This window comes from Heterodontus francisci, chromosome 27 (genome assembly GCF_036365525.1).
Source record: "Heterodontus francisci isolate sHetFra1 chromosome 27, sHetFra1.hap1, whole genome shotgun sequence".
Classification (NCBI taxonomy): Eukaryota; Metazoa; Chordata; class Chondrichthyes; order Heterodontiformes; family Heterodontidae; genus Heterodontus; species Heterodontus francisci.
The window spans coordinates 58,880,410-58,902,228 of record NC_090397.1 but is presented as its reverse complement, the minus strand read 5'-3'; the positions used below and the strand labels follow the sequence as shown (position 1 = coordinate 58,902,228).

The following is a 21,819-nucleotide window of genomic DNA, read 5'->3' as shown; positions in this document are numbered from 1 at the left end:
TGATGAGGAGCCACCATGTTGATTTGTGCCTTTCATATTGTCATGGAATGAGGTTTAGTTTAGAGATACAGCACTGAAACAGGCCCTTCGGCCCACCGAGTCTGTGCCGACCATCAACCACCCATTTATACTAATCCTACACTAAGCCCATATTCCTATCACATCCCCACCTGTCCCTATATATTTCCCTACCACCTACCTATACTAGGGGCAATTTATAATGGCCAATTAACCTATCAACCTGCAAGTCTTTGGCATGTGGGAGGAAACCGGAGCACCCGGAGAAAACCCACGCAGACACAGGGAGAACTTGCAAACTCCGCACAGGCAGTACTCAGAATCGAACCCGGGTCCCTGGAGCTGTGAGGCTGCGGTGCTAACCACTGCGCCACTGTGCCGATACTTAGTGATGATACTTAGTAGCTTTGGTGGGCATCCAATCTTTTCTAGTAGTCTGAAGAGACCACGTCTGCTGACGAGGTCAAAGGCTTTGGTGAGATCAATGAAAGCAATATAGAGGGGCATCTGTTGTTCACGGCATTTCTCCTGTATCTGACGAAGGGAGAACAGCATGTCAAGGTCGATCTCTCTGCACGAAAGCCACACTGTGCCTCAGGGTAGACGCGCTCGGCCAGCTTCTGGAGCCTGTTCAGAGCGACTCGAGCAAAGATTTTCCCCACTATGCTGAGCCGGGAGATTCCACGGTAGTTGTTGCAGTCACCGTGGTCACCTTTGTTTTTATAGAGGGTGATGATATGCCCGTCTAAGAGCGAAGTCCAAAGTACGGAAAGTCCTCATCAGGGAACTCCCCTTTGCTGACGATGCTGCATTAACATCCCACACAGAACAGTGTCTGCAGAGACTCATCGACAGGTTTGCGACTGCCTGCAACGAATTTGGCCTAACCATCAGCCTCAAGAAAACGAACATCATGGGACAGGACGTCAGAAATGCTCCATCCATCAATATTGGTGACCACGCTCTGGAAGTGGTTCAAGAGTTCACCTACCTAGGCTCAACTATCACCAGTAACCTGTCTCCGGATGCAGAAATCAGCAAGCGCATGGGAAAGCTTCCACTGCTATGTCCAGACTGGCCAAGAGTGTGTGGGAAAATGGCGCACTGACACAGAACACAAAAGTCCGAGTGTATCAAGCCTGTGTCCTCAGTACCTTGCTCTATGGCAGCGAGGCCTGGACAACGTATGTCAGCCAAGAGCGACGTCTCAATTCATTCCATCTTCGCTGCCTCCGGAGAATACTTGGCATCAGGTGGCAGGACCGTATCTCCAACACAGAAGCCCTCGAGGCGGCCAACATCCCCAGCTTATACACACTACTGAGTCAGCGGCGCTTGAGATGGCTTGGCCATGTGAGCCGCATGGAAGATGGCAGGATCCCCAAAGACACATTGTACAGCGAGCTCGCCACTGGTATCAGACCCACCGGCCGTCCATGTCTCCGCTTTAAAGACGTCTGCAAACGCGACATGAAATCCTGTGTCACTGATCACAAGTCGTGGGAGTCAGTTGCCAGCGTTCGCCAGAGCTGGCGGGCAGCCATAAAGGCGGGGCTAAAGTGTGGCGAGTGGAAGAGACTTAGCAGTTGGCAGGAAAAAAGACAGAGGCTTAAGGGGAGAGCCAACTGTGTAACAGCCCCGACAAACACATTTCTCTGCAGCACCTGTGGAAGAGCCTGTCACTATAGAATTGGCCTTTATAGCCACTCCAGGCGCTGCTCCACACACCACTGACCACCTCCAGGCGCTTACCCATTGTCTCTCGAGATAAGGAGGCTAAAGAAGAAGAATGACATCAATGGATGTGGGGATAGCCCGGGAAAGTGGTGTTGAGGTAGATGATCAGCCATGATCTAATTGATTGGTGGAGCAGGCTCAACGGACTGAATGACCTACTCCTCCTATATTTCTATGTGAGAGCTAGTTAGCCAATTGGCAAGGCTGGAGTTGCTGTTTTTAGGAGGCACATAAATACATGAGCACTAGCCATCTTGATGTTCAAAAAGGAGCAAGGCATAACCTGTAATTCCCCAATTTAATATATTTAAGGATATCTTTTCCAACTGACATCAGTCCCTGGATTAACACTTCTTGTGCTTATACTGCTCTGTATGCATTTTTAATCCAGGTTTTAACACATTCATTTTAGGCCTTCCAATGGGAACTGCTCTGGTAGGACATAGTGTCATTATGAACCTGAAGAGATGAGAAATATTAACTATACCGGCAGAAGAAACTGTTTTGGGCACTTGAACATTTCTGGATAGATTCAGGTTATTTCATTAGTTGCAACCATTGAGCTACACTGTGGGAAGGCAGCGGGGAGTGAGCAGCGAGCAAACAGGCGCAGGAGGCAGTGGTGGGGAAGGGAAGCGCGATGGCAGGAGGGAGTGGGATATTGTTGGGGGTGGGGCAATCGCAGGCTTTGAATTTAATTTGTTTTTTGTGATAAATTGAGCAGTACCATCTTTATTGCTGGCAGCTGCCTCAAACGTTGCAGACAGTGACATTTCAATGCATGTGCAAGTACTGCACCACCTAGTGGTTGCATTGTCAGCAAACCGAGCCAAATACTAAACATTTGAGTGAAGAAATAAAGACTAATGTTTATAGTGCATCTTTTAGCAAACGCAGCAGTGAATTTGCACACATCAAGGTCCCACAACAGCAATGTGATAATGACCAGAAATTCTGTTTTCGTGGTTTTGGTTAAGGGATAACCGGGACACCAGAGAGGACTCGCCCATTCTTCAAAATAGCACCATGAGATCTTTTACATCCACTTGAGAGGGCAGACAAGATGGTCCAAGTAAATGGAACCAAGGTGCATCAAACAAGGCGATACAGTAGCCATTATGGTAACTCTGGGTGATAATCTGCCAATGGCACATACAATAAAGCCACAGGCAATGGAGCAACAACACTTAGATACAGATTGTTTCATCCTCTGTTTAATGTCTCATTTGAAAGGCAGCGAGAGTGCAGCACCCTCTCAGTACTGCACTGAAGTGTCAGCATGGATTACATGCTGAAGTCCTGTGCTGGAGATTAGATGTACAAGCCAGATCATATTTATTATTTGACAAGTGATGTAATAGGCAGACAAGATTGAAATTTTAAGGAAATTATATGACTGAGATCCAGCATTATAACTGAATTTAGCATTAAAATACTGACAACTTGCCACAGTTAGTGCACAGGTGGCAAACCTTCCAGAGACCTGAAGAGAAGGAATAGTAATAGGTGCATTATTGAAAAAAAAGAATGGCGCTATTAAGTCCGAACTAGATTTATTGCTACAATACAAAGGCATACCCTGAACAATAAAAGTTGTTGAGACCTCATCACAATCAGTCTCAGTGGTGGAAAATTAAACACATGATAGATTCCATGAGGAATTATTTACATTTGATAAGAGTCTACTGCAGCAAAATAATATCTTGATCAATTTCATGATTGATTAAAGTATGAATCCTGAGACAAATGAGCAGTGTGTTTTGCCGCGATAGATGTACAGGAGCATTTTTAGAAAACCGCCAAAAATGTTGTCAACCTCATCATGAATGGATTACCTTCCTGCATTAAAACAGTGACTACGATTCAAATAGTACTTCATTAGCTTTTAAGCACTTTGAGACGTCCAGTGATCATTAAAGGTGCTATATAAATGCAAGGTTTTTTTCTTAATAAACACATTTGGGAATTGTAGGTGATTTTATCAAGTGAATGACAACATACCCTATCTTGGTTAAGGAGGCAAAAAGAAATGGGTATTGAATTTTGGAGTGGTATCCTTACCAGTAACCAACTTCAGTCGATCTCTCTCTTTCTCACTCTCATTTGCTCTCACTCTCGTGCTGATACTGTCAGTCTCTCTTTGCACCCCCACCCCTCACCTTTGGTCTCATCCACACACCATTAGTCAGAAAATTCACTGCTTTTCTTCATTTTAATAAATATTAGTTGGGACTGATGGCAGGTCTGCAAGGCACGGCGCAGAGCTTGGTCCAGGGTATCACTGAGTGAGTACAAGCAAGCCTGGGCCTCAGCTGCAGAATTATATATATGTGTCTTCTCCTATTCATTTAAAACTCTTGTACACCTTTTGCTGACATTGGATATCAGCTGGGTGGAGCTGTGGAGGACAGGAATGTGGGCTGATTTCTTTTTTGAACTTTTGGATCTTTTAACTGCTTATCATAGGTTATTTTTAGCGACGTCCAGTAGAGTAGATGAGGAACAGGCGTAACCAACGTACATCAGAGAATCTTTTTATTGAGATAATTCTGGAGAATTTGTTTTGATGAAATCTAGGAGAAATATCAAGATTTGGGGCATATGATCGGTTATATTCTACCCTTGTTATTTCTCAAGCAGAAGAACCGATGACCCATACTTAACCAGTCAGGGAGAAAAAATTAACAGATTTTCATATTCACCAAAAGACCCAAGAAGTGTTACTGTATAGATTAATAAATTTCAGAGACCTTGTTAAATTGACTGCAATAATGCAGAAAATAAATGATCTGAGATGAAAATTTTAGTTTTTTTGTTTTCTCCCTCCTTCTCTCAATCCAATCTTTCCCTCTTATTTATCTTTCTGTATCTGATTATACTCAAATTCACCCTCCTTTTTTGCCATTCATCTTTTTTTCAATACTTAAACCTCATTGCATAAGGAGCTGCACTGTTGGCCCCGTAGTTCTGAAGGTTCCAGATTCCCCATTGCCTTTGTTTATTATCAGCTTGCACTTCCAGCAAGTTATGGTACAAACTACATTCAAGGTGAAGGGTACTGCAAAAGGTTTAGCTAACGCTGCGATATGCCCTACTCAAGCAAGATTTAGTCCGTTACAGTTGTGAAGAAGCAGTTTCATTGTTTCAGCCAAGACTGAGATGTGGAATTGGAATTTTTTGTTTTTGTTGTCTAATTATATCATTGTCTTCCATTAAGAGAGGGTGTCTGTGCACACAGCTGAATCTGGCAGTGTCATTATCAAACTGGTGCATATGAATCACCTGGGTAACTCTCTTGCTCTCTTCCCCTGAGGAGGTACCTGGCCTCAAAGAGGCCCTCCTCAGAACAACTGCTGATACAAGTAAGTAACGAGCTAAGAAATCAGAAGCATCGTGTTCATCACACCAGTTCATGATCCCGGACGTTGGATTTGAAGTGCCTGTCCTAAATTTCAGTGAAAGAGGCAAGAACTGTACTTACAGAATCCAAAATATAAAAAAGGAAATATTGCACTTATATAACACATTTCATGACCTCGGAGCATCCCAAAGTACTTTGCAGCCACTTTTGAAGTGTAGTCACTGTTATGTGGGAAACACAGCAGCCGATTTGCATGTAGCATGGTCCCACAAACATTTAATGCTGTTCATCGAGGAATAAATGTTGGCCTGGACACAAAGGAGAACCCCCTGCTCTTCTTTGAGATGGTTCCATGGGATCTTTTATGTCCACCTGTGAGAGCAGATGGGGCCTAAGTTTGACATTTCATCCAAAATCCTCTGACAGCGCAGCGCACACTCAGCGCTCAGCGAGGGAGTCGCTGTAGGCTTCGGTTTTTGTGCTCAAGTCTCTAGAGTGGGACGTGAACCCACAATCATCTGACTCATATCTGCTATCAGCTGTGCCATGGTTGACATCGTCTGAGCTCATTCACGTGAGTTGTCTCAAACCATATCTATGCAAGGACAAAAGTAAGTCTTTGTGTGAAGAGCCCAAAAAGGATAAGAAAATCTAGACCTCAGAGAGACACAATCCTGAAGTACCTAATTGGGACATCATAATTTTGTTCCCTGTGCCTTGAGGAAGAATAATCAGACTCCAAGGACAGATTCAGATGCTGTTGCTGGGTATCGGAGATATATCCAGAGGCAATGATATCCTCCCTAGAGATATCAACTAATATGAGATGAGCACTATTAATAAACAAAAACTGCTGTAGCTGTTTGGTAACATGCTGTCTGGATCTTTTTATGTAGAAGTCTGATATTTGTGAACAAAATAACATAATGAGCAAAGCCATTGAGTTGTGTTTTTCATTGCAGATTACAATTCCCAAAGTATCAGTAAAAATCCCATTTTGTAAACATTGAACTTGATTTATTAGCTGTTCACAAACTAGTGGACCTAACTACAAATGGATGAAATCAAGGAATGTGATCCCAAAACACTGGTTAAAAATCTGGAGTTCCATTTAGTGAGTATAGCATTGACTAATTTCTTCTTCCTAAAACCCCACTGCCTTGTGGGCGTCTCGGGAGAGACCAAGGCTAAGGGAGTAAACCCTAACAGAAAATCCGGAGCGGAACCCCGTAGGCGGTCATGTGTCACCTTTGGCATGTTTCCGGCAGTTCCTGCAGCCATACTGGTGCCAAACGTCGTGTCCTGCACTCCTTTGGACCCCACCAGAAAGGCCGAGAGGGGGGTTTTGACGACTGGGCAACTCTCAACCTCCATAAATTTGCCCAGGCATGCGCCATGGAGAGGTCACTCCATAGTTGCCTCACAGCGACTGAAACAACACGGAAGGCAGCAGTTACGGGTTATAAGTCCAGATAAATTGGCGTAGAAACTGGGCGCCACGGGTTGCCTTTGTCGGTGGGAGAGGTCATTGCACCTCACTGGACAGCTACCGCCCGCCTCAAACCGGGCAGCCCCCGGTCAATAAGGTTCTGTCCCGCCACAGTCTGCCTGCTTCAATGGGTGCTTGGAGCTCAGGGTCATTGCCCGAAAGGTGGACTGATACACCGCACCAAACAACATGAAAAAAGGAAAGAAGGTACCAGCCCTTCGCTTTGCAAGCTGGAACGTCAGAACTATGTGTCCTGGCCTGTCGGAAGACCTTACACAAATCAACGATTCTCGGAAGACCGCCATCATTAACAACGAGCTCAGTAGACTCAATGTGGACATTGCAGCACTTCAGGAGACTCGCCTCCCCGCGAGTGGCTCTCTAGCAGAGCAAGACTACACCTTCTTCTGGCAGGGCAGGGATCCTGAAGAACCAAGACAGCATGGAGTGGGCTTCGCCATCAGAAACTCCTTGCTCAGCATGATAGAGCCTCCCTCAAATGGCTCGGAACGCATACTGTCCATCCGACTGCTCACCACCTCTGGTCCAGTACACCTACTCAGCATCTATGCTCCAACACTCTGTTCCGCACCTGAAGCTAAAGACCAGTTCTATGAACAACTCCATAACATCATTAGCAGCATCCCCAACACCGAACACCTATTCCTGCTGGGGGACTTTAATGCCAGGGTTGGGGCCGACCATGACTCATGGCCCTCCTGCCTTGGGCGCTATGGCGTTGGAAGGATGAATGAGAACGGGCAGAGACTGCTTGAGTTGTGTACCTATCATAACCTCTGCATCACCAACTCGTTCTTTCACACTAAACCCTGTCACCAGGTTTCATGGAGGCACCCAAGATCACGTCGTTGGCACCAGATAGACCTCATTGTCACAAGGCGAGCCGCCTTAAACAGTGTTCAAATCACACGCAGCTTCCACAGTGCGGACTGCGACACCGACCACTCCCTGGTGTGCAGCAAGGTTAGACTCAGACCAAAGAAGTTGCATCATTCCAAGCAGAAGGGCCACCCGCGCATCAACACGAGCAGAATTTCTCACCCACAGCTGTTAAAAAAATTTCTAAATTCACTTGTAACAGCCCTTCAAAACACTCCCACAGGGGATGCTGAGACCAAGTGGGCCCACATCAGAGACGCCATCTATGAGTCAGCTTTGACCACCTACGGCAAAAGTGCGAAGAGAAATGCAGACTGGTTTCAATCTCATAATGAAGAGCTGGAACCTGTCATAGCCGCTAAGCGCATTGCACTTTTGAACTACAAGAAAGCCCCCAGCGATTTAACATCCGCAGCACTTAAAGCAGCCAGAGGTACTGCACAAAGAACAGCTAGGCGTTGCGCAAACGACTACTGGCAACACCTATGCAGTCATATTCAGCTGGCCTCAGACACCGGAAACATCAGAGGAATGTATGATGGCATGAAGAGAGCTCTTGGGCCAACCATCAAGAAGATCACCCCCCTCAAATCTAAATCGGGGGACATAATCACTGACCAACGCAAACAGATGGACCGCTGGGTTGAGCACTACCTAGAACTGTACTCCAGGGAGAATGCTGTCACTGAGACTGCCCTCAATGCAGCCCAGCCTCTACCAGTCATGGATGAGCTGGACATACAGCCAACCAAATCGGAACTCAGTGATGCCATTGATTCCCTAGCCAGCGGAAAAGCCCCTGGGAAGGACAGCATTACCCCTGAGATAATCAAGAGTGCCAAGCCTGCTATACTCTCAGCACTACATGAACTGCTATGCCTGTGCTGGGACGAGGGAGCAGTACCCCAGGACATGCGCGATGCCAACATCATCACCCTCTATAAAAACAAAGGTGACCGCGGTGACTGCAACAACTACCGTGGAATCTCCCTGCTCAGCATAGTGGGGAAAGTCTTTGCTCGAGTCGCTCTGAACAGGCTCCAGAAGCTGGCCGAGCGCGTCTACCCTGAGGCACAGTGTGGCTTTCGTGCAGAGAGATCGACTATTGACATGCTGTTCTCCCTTCGTCAGATACAGGAGAAATGCCGTGAACAACAGATGCCCCTCTATATTGCTTTCATTGATCTCACCAAAGCCTTTGACCTCGTCAGCAGACGTGGTCTCTTCAGACTACTAGAAAAGATCGGATGTCCACCAAAGCTACTAAGTATCATCACCTCATTCCATGACAATATGAGAGGCACAATTCAACATGGTGGCTCCTCATCAGAGCCCTTTCCTATCCTGAGTGGTGTGAAACAGGGCTGTGTTCTCGCACCCACACTTTTTGGGATTTTCTTCTCCCTGCTGCTTTCACATGCGTTCAAATCCTCTGAAGAAGGAATTTTCCTCCACACAAGATCAGGGGGCAGGTTGTTCAACCTTGCCCGTCTAAGAGCGAAGTCCAAAGTACGGAAAGTCCTCATCAGAGAACTCCTCTTTGCTGACGATGCTGCTTTAACATCTCACACTGAAGAGTGCCTGCAGAGTCTCATCGACAGGTTTGCGTCTGCCTGCAATGAATTTGGCCTAACCATCAGCCTCAAGAAAACGAATATCATGGGGCAGGATGTCAGAAATGCTCCATCCATCAATATTGGCGACCACGCTCTGGAAGTGGTTCAAGAGTTCACCTACCTAGGCTCAACTATCACCAGTAACCTGTCTCTAGATGCAGAAATCAACAAGCGCATGGGTAAGGCTTCCACTGCTATGTTCAGACTGGCCAAGAGAGTGTGGGAAAATGGCGCACTGACACGGAACACAAAAGTCCGAGTGTATCAGGCCTGTGTCCTCAGTACCTTGCTCTACGGCAGCGAGGCCTGGACAACGTATGCCAGCCAAGAGCGACGTCTCAATTCATTCCATCTTCGCTGCCTTCGGAGAATACTTGGCATCAGGTGGCAGGACTATATCTCCAACACAGAAGTCCTTGAAGCGGCCAACATCCCCAGCTTATACACACTACTGAGTCAGCGGCGCTTGAGATGGCTTGGCCATGTGAGCCGCATGGAAGATGGCAGGATCCCCAAAGACACATTGTACAGCGAGCTCGCCACTGGTATCAGACCCACCGGCCGTCCATGTCTCCGTTATAAAGACGTCTGCAAACGCGACATGAAATCGTGTGACATTGATCACAAGTCGTGGGAGTCAGTTGCCAGCATTCGCCAGAGCTGGCGGGCAGCCATAAAGACAGGGCTAAATTGTGGCGAGTCGAAGAGACTTAGTAGTTGGCAGGAAAAAAGACAGAGGCGCAAGGGGAGAGCCAACTGTGCAACAGCCCCAACAAACAAATTTCTCTGCAGCACCTGTGGAAGAGCCTGTCACTCCAGAATTGGCCTTTATAGCCACTCCAGGCGCTGCTTCACAAACCACTGACCACCTCCAGGCGTGTATCCATTGTCTCTCGAGATAAGGAGGCCCAAAAGAAAAGAAAAAGAAAGAAAGAAAAAGAAAAACTGATGATCTTGATTGAGATATTCACTGAAATTGAGAGAAGTGCTTAAAACTCTCTCTCTGTTTAAAGACTGGTTTATTATTTGCTTTTTTGTTTCTGATCAAAATATTTGGCAATACAGATAAACAGTTAAGGTATAGGAAAACAATGGAAGGCAATTTCATGATACTTCATTGCCAGGTGAGGTGCTGAATTGTACAAACCTGTGCTGAGGCAGCTGATCTCAGCCAAGGCTAAGTTGGGACACCACAGTTGCCCTCAGTGCCTCAGCCAGGAAGAGTTAAAATCATCTAGGGTTCCGAATCCAATAACTGTGTAATGACTCCAGCTAGAGAGTACGCATACATGGATGTTGGGAGAGAGCAAGATTGAGATTGGGTTTAGCGGTGTTGCCCTCCACTGTCAGATTGCCTTCTGATAATTGCTGGCTCGGCTTTCATAACTGCGTCCACTGAAAGGAGATACCACAGACTGGCTAACACCTCTGGAACTGTACCTGAACATGAGTTAGCGTCTTCAGGAGAGGGCTGCGGAGAAATTTTGGGAGGAGGGTAATAATTCAATAACATTAAGATTTGGTCACTGTAATTGTGATATTCACATTGCTTAAAAATCTCTCGTGTACAGGTTTACCTAAAGGTTTATATATGTAGTCGGCAAAGGAACAATAACTTACTAGAAATCATAAAATAACTGTTGATCTTCACTGGTATTTATATGAAAAAAATTCTTAAGTGTTGTTGTTTAGCTATTCTGAAAAACCTTACAGCCAACTTTTCAGTGTTAAAATATGCCTGCTGATGTAGAAGGTAAATTGAGTGCTTTCACAGATCAATAAGGATTTTAAATTGGAGGAAGAAATGTTTTCATCAGCTAATATTTACTGTGAAAAAAGCTGATACATTTTGAGCTGATTCTTAAGACTGATGTATGTAACTGAGCTATTTTCTGCCATGTTGTCAATAGCTTCAGAATAATTGTATAGCAAATGCTATTCTTTTAACATTAAGCAAAACATAACTGATTCTAAAGGTTTTTGGGCCTAATTGATCAAATAACAATATTAGCCTAGAAATTGCTATTGTTATACGGAGGTTGACTGCAGATTGCAATCCTGCTACTTTACATTTGAATTTTTTTTAGACCCTTATCAAAGTCACATGATATTCTGTGTGAATCTGACTGTGGTAAACTATCACTCCTGGTCCTTCTCAACCAATCTGTAATCTTCAATGTAGTTGGCCACACGATACTCCTCCAACACTTCTCCTTCATCGGCTGGGTGGAACTGCCCTTGCTGGGTTCCATTCCTATCTATTGATTTGTAGACAGAGAATCACCTGTAATGGCTTATCTTCCCCCTCCCACACCATTACCTCTGGAGACCCCAAGGATCTATCCTTGGCCCCCTTCTCATCTACATGCTGCCTCTTGGCAACATCATTCAAAAACATGTCAGGTTGTGCATCTTTGTTGATGTCACTCAGCTGTACCTCACCAGCACCTTGCTTGATGCCACCACCATCTTGAAATGGTCTCACTTTTTGTTTGACATCCAGTATTTGATGAGCAGCAATTTCCTCCAGCTAAATGTTCGGAACACCACTGTCTTCAGTCCCTGCCACAAACTCCTTTCCCTGGCCACAGGTTCCACCTTCTCTCTGGCAACTGAAGCTGAGCTAGACTTTTCACTGTGTTGGTGTTGTGTTGTGTTTGATCCCAAGATGAGCTTCCGACCACAAGCCCTTCATCACCATTGTAGCATCGCCTGACTCTGCCCATGCCTCAGCTCATCTGCTGCTGAAACCCCGTGGCCATGCCTTTGTTATCTCTGGACTTGACTATTCAATGCTGTCCTGGCCGGCCTCCCATCTTCTACCCTGCATAAATTTGTCATCCAAAACTCTTCTGCCTGTACCTTAACTCGCACCATGTCCTGTTCACCTATCACTCCTGTGTTCGCTGACCTACACAGGCTTCCAGTCCAGCAACACCTTGTTTCTCCATGGCCTCGCCCCTCTCTAGCTCTGTAACCTCTGCCAACCGTACGAGTCTTTGAGAACTCAGTGCTGCTCCAATTCTGGCCTCTTGCACATGCCCGATTTTCTTCAGTCCGCTATCAGTTGTCATGCTTTCAGCTGCCAGGACTCTGGAATTCCCTCTCCTTTAAAATGCCCCTTAATACCTATCTCTTTGACCAAGCTCAAAAGCAAAATACCGCGGATGCTGGAAATCTGAAGCAAAAAGAAAATGCTGGAAATACTCAGCAGGTCAGGCAGATGCTGCGACCTGCTGAGTATTTCCAGCATTTTCTGTTTTTGTTGTTTTTGACCAAGCTATTGGTCATCTTTCCTTGCACCTCCTTCGGTAGCTTGCTGTCATATTTTGATTGATAACACTCCCATGAAGCGCCTTGGGACATTCTGCTAGGCTAAAGATGCTTTGTGAATGCAAGATGTTGATTTAATTCAACTCATCGACTAAAATCTGAGTTAATGCTCCAACACAGTGGGCCAGCTAGTGGAAACATGGAATGTGGTTTGCCTCTAAACATTTAAATAGTTGAACTAGTCATAAGGTAAGGAGCAATGTTTTGTAAGCAAGCAATCTGCAGAATGGTTATTACAGAGTAAGTTATGGCAGGATAACCAGCCAGGAGGTGGTGGTGACATGTACGGGTGGTGGCGTGTAAGAAGGCGACCACAGTCGCATAAAGTGAACTTTCTTTTTATCGGACTCTGATCACCTTCCCTCACCCCACAACCTCTCAATTGCAGAAGGACTTGATGTTCCATGTAAGGAGTGGCAGCAAACAGGAAGCACCTGTTGTGCTTTCCTGTATGTGACTGTACCATTTTCCTTTATGTGGCTGACTTGCATTTTTGTTCCTTGCAGTGCATAGCTCAAGGAGGTACAAGACCAACAGAATCCCAGCAGGTTGTCATTGAATCTGTGCAGTCTTTCACAAGAGAATCCTTCCTACAATCAGTCCATATATATGAAGTGCAAGATTCAAGATCTCAGTGATATGTTTAGATAATAAACATGTGCTTTGTTATAATTTTATACTTCTTCTGTTCGTGGGTCTCATGAGCCATGGCTGCAAGTTGCTGCTCTTACGCTTTCATGTCATTCTTCATTTCCTTCAGACAAGGGTGGCATGGACTAAGGAATCATGAGTGCTTTTGAAGAAGTTGGCACTGACGTACATGATTCTGTGCCACTGATTGCAATTCCTTTCAGTGTCATGTACAGTACATTATTGTGCATTGGGAATCTAGGTACATCAATAAGTCTTCGCATTTGGGGAAAACCAACAGTTCTTTGAAATTGAATTGAATTGCCTTCCCAGTGGCAAATGTGAAGAGGGCGTTGGACCCTCTGAGTAATGCATCCAGGGCCTCGATACATCTAGTGATAACCAACAAGCCAACACCGCAGATGATCCCAAAACAAACCTGGAAATGGCTAGATATGTAAAAACTAAGGACCACATTGATTTTGCTCACCACTGACATGACCACTGCTGTTACATGTTTGGAGCCTTGCAAATCAGATACGGAGATCTGTCACTAAACCTTAGACTCTTTAAACACATTGCTTTTGTCATTGTTAGATAGCTGGGTCTGGCATGGTTAATGTGTTGTCTGGCAGAGTGGTGGGACTTAACTGTGCACCTTTTGTGCCACTTGAGACCTTGTTGTTGCTGGTCTTCCTCTGAGAACAATGAGAACAACAGCAATAGCAAGTAACACTTGTGCCATGCAAGTACCAGCCAATGATCTTCTCCAAGAAGAGGGAATCTAGCCAATCACCCCCCCACACACACCTCCCCCTTGACATTCAACAGAATAACCATTGCTGAATCCTCCACCATGAACATCCTGGGGGTTACCATTGACCAGAAAATTAACTGAACAAGCCATATAAATACTGTGGGTAAAAGGGCAGGTCAGAGGCTGGGAATTCTGCAGCAAGTAACCTGCCTCCTGACTCCCCAAATCTTGTCCACAATCTATGAGGCACAAGTCGGGAATGTGATAGAATGCTGTCCACTTGCCTGGATGAGTGCAGCTTCAATAACAATCAAGAAGGTCAAAACCATCCAGGACAAAGCAGCCTACACTTTCACTTTCACCGGTGCACAGTGGTAGCAGTGGGTACCATATACAAGATGCACACATCTCGCCAAAACTCCTTTAACAGCACATTCCAAACCTGTGACCTCTGTCACCAAGAAGAACGAGAGCAGCGGGCACATGGGAACACCATTACCTTTAAGGTACCCTCCAAGTCGCACATCATCCTGAGTTGGAAATATATTGCCAGCCTTCATTGTGACTGGCTCAAAATCCTGGAACTCCCTTCCGAACAACACTGTTGGTGTATCAACACCACAAGAGCAGTTCAAGAAGGCGGCTCAACACCATCTTCTCAAGGTCAGTTAGGGATGGGCAATAAATGTTGCCTTTAACAGTGATGCCCAAATCCCACAAAGGAATTTTTTTTTAAAAAGCAACTTGTGTTTAACATAGTAAAATGTCCCAAGACACGTCGCAGGAGTGTTATCAAACAAAATTTGTCATTGCGCCACATAGGGAGACATTAGAACAAAAACTTGGTCAGAGAGGTAACTTTCAGGAGCATCTAAAAGGAGGGAGAGGTTTAGGGAGGAAATTCCGATGCTTTGGGCCTTGTCAGCTGAAGGCTGCCAATGCTGGAGTGATTAAAATCGGGAATGTGGGAGGTGCCAGAATTGGAGGAGCACAAATATATTGGAGAGTTTTACAGCTGGAGAAGTTGACAGAGGTAGGAAGGGGCAAGGTCATGGAGGGATTTAAAAAGAGTGATAAGAATTTTAAAATCGACGTATAACTACACTGGGAACCACTGTAGGCCAGGCCAGCCAGTACAGGGGTGATGAGTGAACGGGACTTGGTACGAGTTAGGACACAGGCAGCAAAGGTTTGGATGAGCTTTAGTTTTGTGGAGGTAAATGGGAAGCCCATCCTAGTTGGGACACTGAATACAACCCCATCATGTGTAAAAAATCTATAATGTGGAAAGAATGCTGGCAGTGATTTATTTTAAATCAAGACTCCAAAACACTAGATCGATAAAGCTGAACAATCTCTGTTTCAGTAAAGCAAGGTGAGTGCTTCAAACAAACAATATGCTGGTCTGACAATGTGGAGTCCTTCAATATTAAGTGGCTAAGCTGCAGGGTTATTTGACCATCTGCATGAATGAAATACATTGGTGCTTGGCCTAAAAGTTCTTCCCATAGCAAATTTTGAAATGGCAGTATGCGAGCGCTCAATGGGCAGCTGCAGTTTTCTCATTTTTAAGCAGTCGTATATCCACTTTACTCCAGAAATATTATCCAATTAAGGCCAAAGGAAACAGTGGTGGTTACGTAGCCATTTAGTCCACCATATCTCTTTGAAATGAGGTCCTTTGGGAACCCAAATATTTGACTTAAGTGTTTATTCCCAATTGTGTTTCTTTTCAGGAGGGGCCGATGACAATCTAATTGAAGGAGGAGGCACTAAATTTGTCTGCAAACCTGGGGCTCGGAACATCACAGTTATCTTCCATCCATTGTTGAGGTATGGTCATGAGTCAAAAAGTGATACTGTTTGAAATTATTTTTGGGTACAAATTTCTTTCAATTGATGAAATCCCATTAATTTCTACTTTTTTGGATTAGGCAATTTTTTTGGTTGTCCCACATTATTTTACACATTCAGATTTTTACTAACCTCACATCATAGAATCTAGAAATATAGTAATATTATGTTGACTGTCCAAAGGCACAATATTTCTGATTTCCTCATGATGTCCTTTTAAATTAAATTTAACTTTGCTGAAAAAACAGAAACAGTTCTTTACAAGACTTTCTAATTATAAAAACATATTTTCTTCCAAATCACCCATGGCTTTCACTCACCTGAAACACAAAATCTCACAACTTGACAACTAACCAAAGGAGCTTATGGTTCCCTGATCATTACTGGCTCCATTCAAGATATCGCCAGGTGTTCCAGCTCAGATCAGGAACTTGATATGTGTGGCAATCTCAGATTCTAACCAATTTGTGGTGCAGCAAGTGACAACACTGACACAGCACACTAATACACTGTCCAAACAAGCTGCCATTGTTCTGTGTCTTTGGTACATTAGTATCGTTTGAACCTAGCCCTGAAAGGATTGCCGTTCAGGGTGTCTTTACATGTAACTATTATCAACTTTAATCACTCTCTGATCAGATAGCGAATGGTTCACACACAGTACTTGCAGACATGTGCTTACACTATAAAGTCAGACATACATTTTCCATGTCCAGTTGTCATTTAATTTTATATCCTATTTCCCCATCTTATAGGCTCTCTGAAGGTGACAATCAGTTAAGGCTAGTTAATGATGAATTAAGACTAGTGTTGTAGTGTGGAATCATGCCAATTGAAAACTCAAAGTGTCAAAATTTACTTCACTTAGGATCTTTAACAGCTGGCAAAGAAAGTAAACCTTGCACCTGTTCTGCACTGGATTTGAGTCCAGGTTCTGGCAGTTAAACACATAACATTCCAACACACTGCTTTACCCTATGCACCCACTTAAGTGTTTTCAAAGTGCATGGACAGGAAACAAAACCAGAAGAAAGTAAACTTGGATGTCGTTTTTGATGCACCTTTTTAGTATTTTTGTTGGTTGCATTAAGCCCCTGCTTTATCCCTTGTTTTACTCATTGCCCATTTTAGTTGCTAAGGTGACTGCAGGTGACATATCAGTGGGAAAGATATATTATGAGTACAGGTTTCCCAGTCTATTTTTTACAAAAAGCAATTTTTCCAAAAGATATGGAGAAGGATGATATATGAGTATGAAGAGTTAGTGAGATTGGGATGAACTTTTCCTGTTACTAAAAAAAAATTGTGGCAGTGGTTAGCACCACAGCCTCACAGCTCCAGGGACCCGGGTTCGATTCTGGGTACTACCTGTGCAGAGTTTGCAAGTTCTCCCTGTGACCGTGTGGGTTTTCGCCGGGTGCTCCGGTTTCCTCCCACAGCCAAAGACTTGCAGGTTGATAGGTAAATTGGCCATTGTAAATTGCCCCTAGTGTAGGTAGGTGGTAGGGAATATGGCATTACTGCAGGGTTAGTATAAATGGGTGGCTGTTGGTCGGCACAGACTCGGTGGGCCGAATGGCCTGTTTCAGTGCTGTATCTCTAAATAAAATTAAAATAAAATTAAATAAAAGTCAAAATGGCAACAAATTTGAAATCTCCTGTAACTTTGCATGTGGCAAGTCAAGGCCAAGTGCAATTTTTGGGTCAAGGGGGATAAGAAGACAAGGGCATGTAGACATAATTCAATCCCCTTACATCTTATTGTTACTTTGTTATTTGCAAGTCTGTCTTTCTTTTACTTCAATTTTATGTTTTTAATTGTAGTTAAATAGCAAAACTAGGGGAAATTTGAAAAACAGAGAATGAGTTGATTGGAATATAGGAATTTGTTCATAGCACAGGTTGAGGAGCTTGGAGATAAAATACTGAGCTGTTACAGCACCACTACCAGCAGGAAGGTGTAATTACAGCGTGACAAGTTTACATAGGCAGTTACCATTATAAATATGGGCATATCAATTTATATTGGGGAGAAATTAGGATCACGTTATTTTGCATGTTATATTATACTTGCTGGTTGAGGATGTCTTTGAGATGGTGTTTTGTCTAATTATAATGCAGGCAGTAATCTCAGTATGTTATTGACAGAAGCCATGTGCTGTTTGAGGTGGGTTTAAATTCAAGAGTCACTTGTGAAAGACCAGTAAACTCCAAATGGTGGCGTGAAGCTGGCATTAAACAGCAAAAGAACTGAGAATAGCAAGCTTACTTCTCTGTAACTTTAGTATCTGTGATGGCATAGGAACAACAGAACTACTCTGATTTGTATTGCTCTGTACCAGTCATTTTTCACAAATAGACATTAGATATTTTACACAAAGTAACAGAAGATCGAAGAGCATAATAAAGCATGAAACGAGGAAAGACATTTTGTTGCTCCTTCTACAGATCAAGTACACTTACATGAGAGGATATAAGAGATTAAACCCTTTGTCCATTTCATCTCCTGAGGAAAAGTGCGGCATGACTATTGCATTGCCCTCAATGACGTGAGAAACTCACCAATATTCATAGAATAGAATCATAGCTAGTTACAGCACAGAAAGAGGCCATTCAACCCATCATGTCTGTGTTAGCTCTCTGCAAGAGCTAGTCCCACTTGACAATTTTGAAAATGCTAGTCCCTTTTATTAAACAGGACACATTTCAGTGTTAATAGAGAGCAGGTGATGCTCATTTATAGTTTTGTATTTAAGGGTTGGGTTTTTGCCATTCGAAGAGTTGCCTCTGGACAGGGAGTTAGTCCAGAAGGGAAAAGTGGGAACTGATATTTGGACTGAACTATGAATTGAGAATAAAACAGTTGTGGATCAGAGACTGTCATCGGCTTCCTCATTTTGGTGAATGGGCATCTGGGTGTTTAACACCACTCCCCTGCCTTTTTCCCGTAGCTCTGCAAATTGTTTTCTCTTCGTATAATTATCCACTACCCTTTTGAAAGCCACGATTGAATCTGCCTCCACCGCACTCTCAGGCAGTGCATTCCAGATCCTGACCACTCGCTGTGTAAAATATTTTTCCTCATGTCACCTTTGGTTCTTTTGCCATTCACCTTAAATCAGTGTCCTCTGGTTCTCGACCCTTCTGAAAATGGGAACAGTTTCTCCTTATCTAGTCTTTCCAGACCCCTCATCAACATTGAGATAAGACTTTTCAAACATACTAAAGAGAGAATGCATTTTTAAAAGTCATGCCTAGATGAGGAAAGAGGTACAATATCAGCAAATGGGGATTATAATTCAGTGGCTGGACTTGGTACATACTGGTGAAGAATTGGCAGTATCACTGTATGCAATTCGTGATCTGTTATCGTTTTGTTGTTAGCAGTTACTAGATAAACTTTTTTTTTCTTGATGTTCCCACTCGAAGCCTGTTGAAGCTTCTTGCAGAGTTGGAGACATTGCAGCTACTAGGATTAGTAATGGATTGACACTTTATGATTAGCAGTCACCAGATCCTTGAGTAAGGAACCAAAGATCCTCCTGTAACTTCACATTTTTTTAGATTAGATTAGATTAGAGATACAGCACTGAAACAGGCCCTTCGGCCCACCGAGTCTGTGCCGACCATCAACCACCCATTTATACTAATCCTACACTCATCCCATATTCCTACCAAACATCCCCATCTGTCCCTATATTTCCCTACCACCTACCTATACTACTGACAATTTATAATGGCCAATTTACCTACCAACCTGCAAGTCTTTTGGCTTGTGGGAGGAAACCGGAGCACCCGGAGAAAACCCACGCAGACACAGGGAGAACTTGCAAACTCCACACAGGCAGTGCCCAGAATCGAACCCGGGTCCCTGGAGCTGTGAGGCTGCAGTGCTAACCACTGCACCACTGTGCCGCCCCACTGTTCAAACTCGGCCAGTTTCCCTCTACAAATAGTTTTATATAATAGATTATAAATATTAAAATCTTTCTCCATGTACTAAAGATTTTCTTAACCCTACCAAAATAACCTAAAAGAATGTTACTTAATCTTGTTTTTGTTCATTGAGACACAAAAGAACACACAGATTGAATTACAAGAGATCGGTTAATGGAATGAAACATGCTTGTGCTATTTTCAGCACGTTTTATATCTTATTCCTTATGTGATTGGTTTCCTCCCACCAAAGACAAAGTTAATGAGACAGCTGTCCAAGTTAAGGTTGCCTCTGGCAGTACCTTCTTTTTTCTCTCTGTCTCTGAGATTAATGAATTTGTTAGCAATAAGAAAGGCCAGGTTTTATTGATTCATTTTTTTTCTCTACATCTTAGCAGAGATAGAAGAAATGGTGTGTTCCACTGTATAATCAGGTTTTAAAAAAAGTGAAATAATTGACTTGCTGACCCACCTACTTCCATCAGTTATTCAAATAGCGCAATTATAAGTCATACCAATTAGACCAAATGTGTAGTTTAATTGACATGATTTATGAAAGAATATATGTTCGCTAAAGATTAATATTAGGTCAGAGATATTGCACCTTTTGAGTTCACGTATCAAGATCTCTCTCTTAAATACACAATCTATTTTGAAATCCCTTATTCCAGCCAGGACTATATATGCACTTTGACACTTAGTACTTGAGCATCAACCCTATGATGTGTTATTAGCCAAAAGGCAGAGGTACAGTGGGGCTCAACCAGAGACTGATTTTATGTCAAGATAGAGGATTTTAAGATGTAGGGCAGGTATTCCAGAGGAGAGGCAGGTCAGGATATGGGCAGTTAAGTTTTCAACAATTTAGAATTTATGAAGGACTGAAAACAGGAGACTGGCAGGGAGTACATTGGAGAAATCAAGTCAGTACATGGCACAACATATCAATAAAGATATCAAGAGCCCTAGCTAGGAGATAGGAAGGAGGTGAATTGTGTTGTGGAACTGGAAGTAAGCAATATTGGTGATTGATGGGAAGAGAGGTATAAAACCTTGCTCTGGCTAGAACAGTTTGTCAAGGCTTTACATGGCTTGGTTCAGCCTGAATTGGTAGTCATGGACATGCTGAGATGAGTGGCAAGGGAGTGAAACCTTTGCTAGGTTTACAGCCGAGGCAGGAGGAGTGCACTGTTAATTCAGTCCCACTTCTCCACTGGTCACAGCATATCAATATATTTTCCCACTTACCGAAGAACAGACAGTTAGATACTCTACTTGTCCCCAGAATAAAGCACACCGACCAGCTTTCTTTAATCAACAACATTAACTATTTATTATAAAACCAAATCTTAACCAGTCATGAAGTAAATCTATATACAAAAAGCTCCTCATTTCCTTAGCCCTCATGCACACACATACATCCAAAAAAAAAGGTTAACCGGGGAAGAATGATTTTGGTTTACAGTTGTTGCATAGGAATAAAATTAATAATAAGATAACTTAGTATGTCATGTTCTAGTAGGAAGTTCTTTGGTTTGGTGAGGTGACCCAAAGTTGAATGATTGGATGCCACTCACAGTCTTTCCAGACAAGCTTGATAAACAGTCTGAGATGGGGAGGTGTTCAAGGCAGTTCAATTGCAGCAGGCTTCACATAGGTCTTTCATCAAGGGTGTAGGAGCAGGTCTTAGGGTTTACAGCAGCAGTATAGCAGTAGAAAATTTCTTCAGGTTTCAGGATTTCTTAAAACACAGGAGGCAACAGGAACCACGCTTGATTCAGGGATTCTTCAGAGACAGGAGACAATAGGAATCTGCCACCTTTGAAATACAGGGTTTCTTCTCGAGATGCAGGATTCCTTTACAAAAAGAGGTAACACTTTTTCTGGGTCTTCCTCTCTGACCTCCAGGCAGTTCAAAACCAAATTTCAAATGTCCAACTCACTGGCTTTTTAAAGCTTGAAACTGAAACCAAAACCTTCCTAAACAGGTCACATGTCCAGACATTGTCTCTCGTCATTTAAAGAGTAGCTCTGAGGAGGTCAAAACCCTTGCTGGTTACCTTGAAATTACTTGCTTTCCTGGTCTTGTGTACAAGTTCAGCTTCCTTTCAAAACATCCGTAAATTTCAGCTTTTGTTTTGAACTTCCTTTCAACACATTCATAAATTTCAATGATTTGCAGGTGGCT

At 43.6% G+C, this 21,819-nt stretch overlaps 1 protein-coding gene across 3 annotated transcripts in view; it reads left to right on the top strand.

Annotated features, from left to right (window-relative positions):
- Window positions 1–21,819, top strand: part of exoc4 (exocyst complex component 4) — a 606,100-nt gene that overhangs the window by 235,978 nt on the left and 348,303 nt on the right. For all 3 annotated transcript variants that reach the window (XM_068059446.1, XM_068059445.1, XM_068059447.1), the window contains exon 9: window positions 15,578–15,674. In XM_068059446.1, the coding sequence (XP_067915547.1) occupies window positions 15,578–15,674 (97 nt within the window). The remainder of the gene's footprint in view (window positions 1–15,577; window positions 15,675–21,819) is intronic.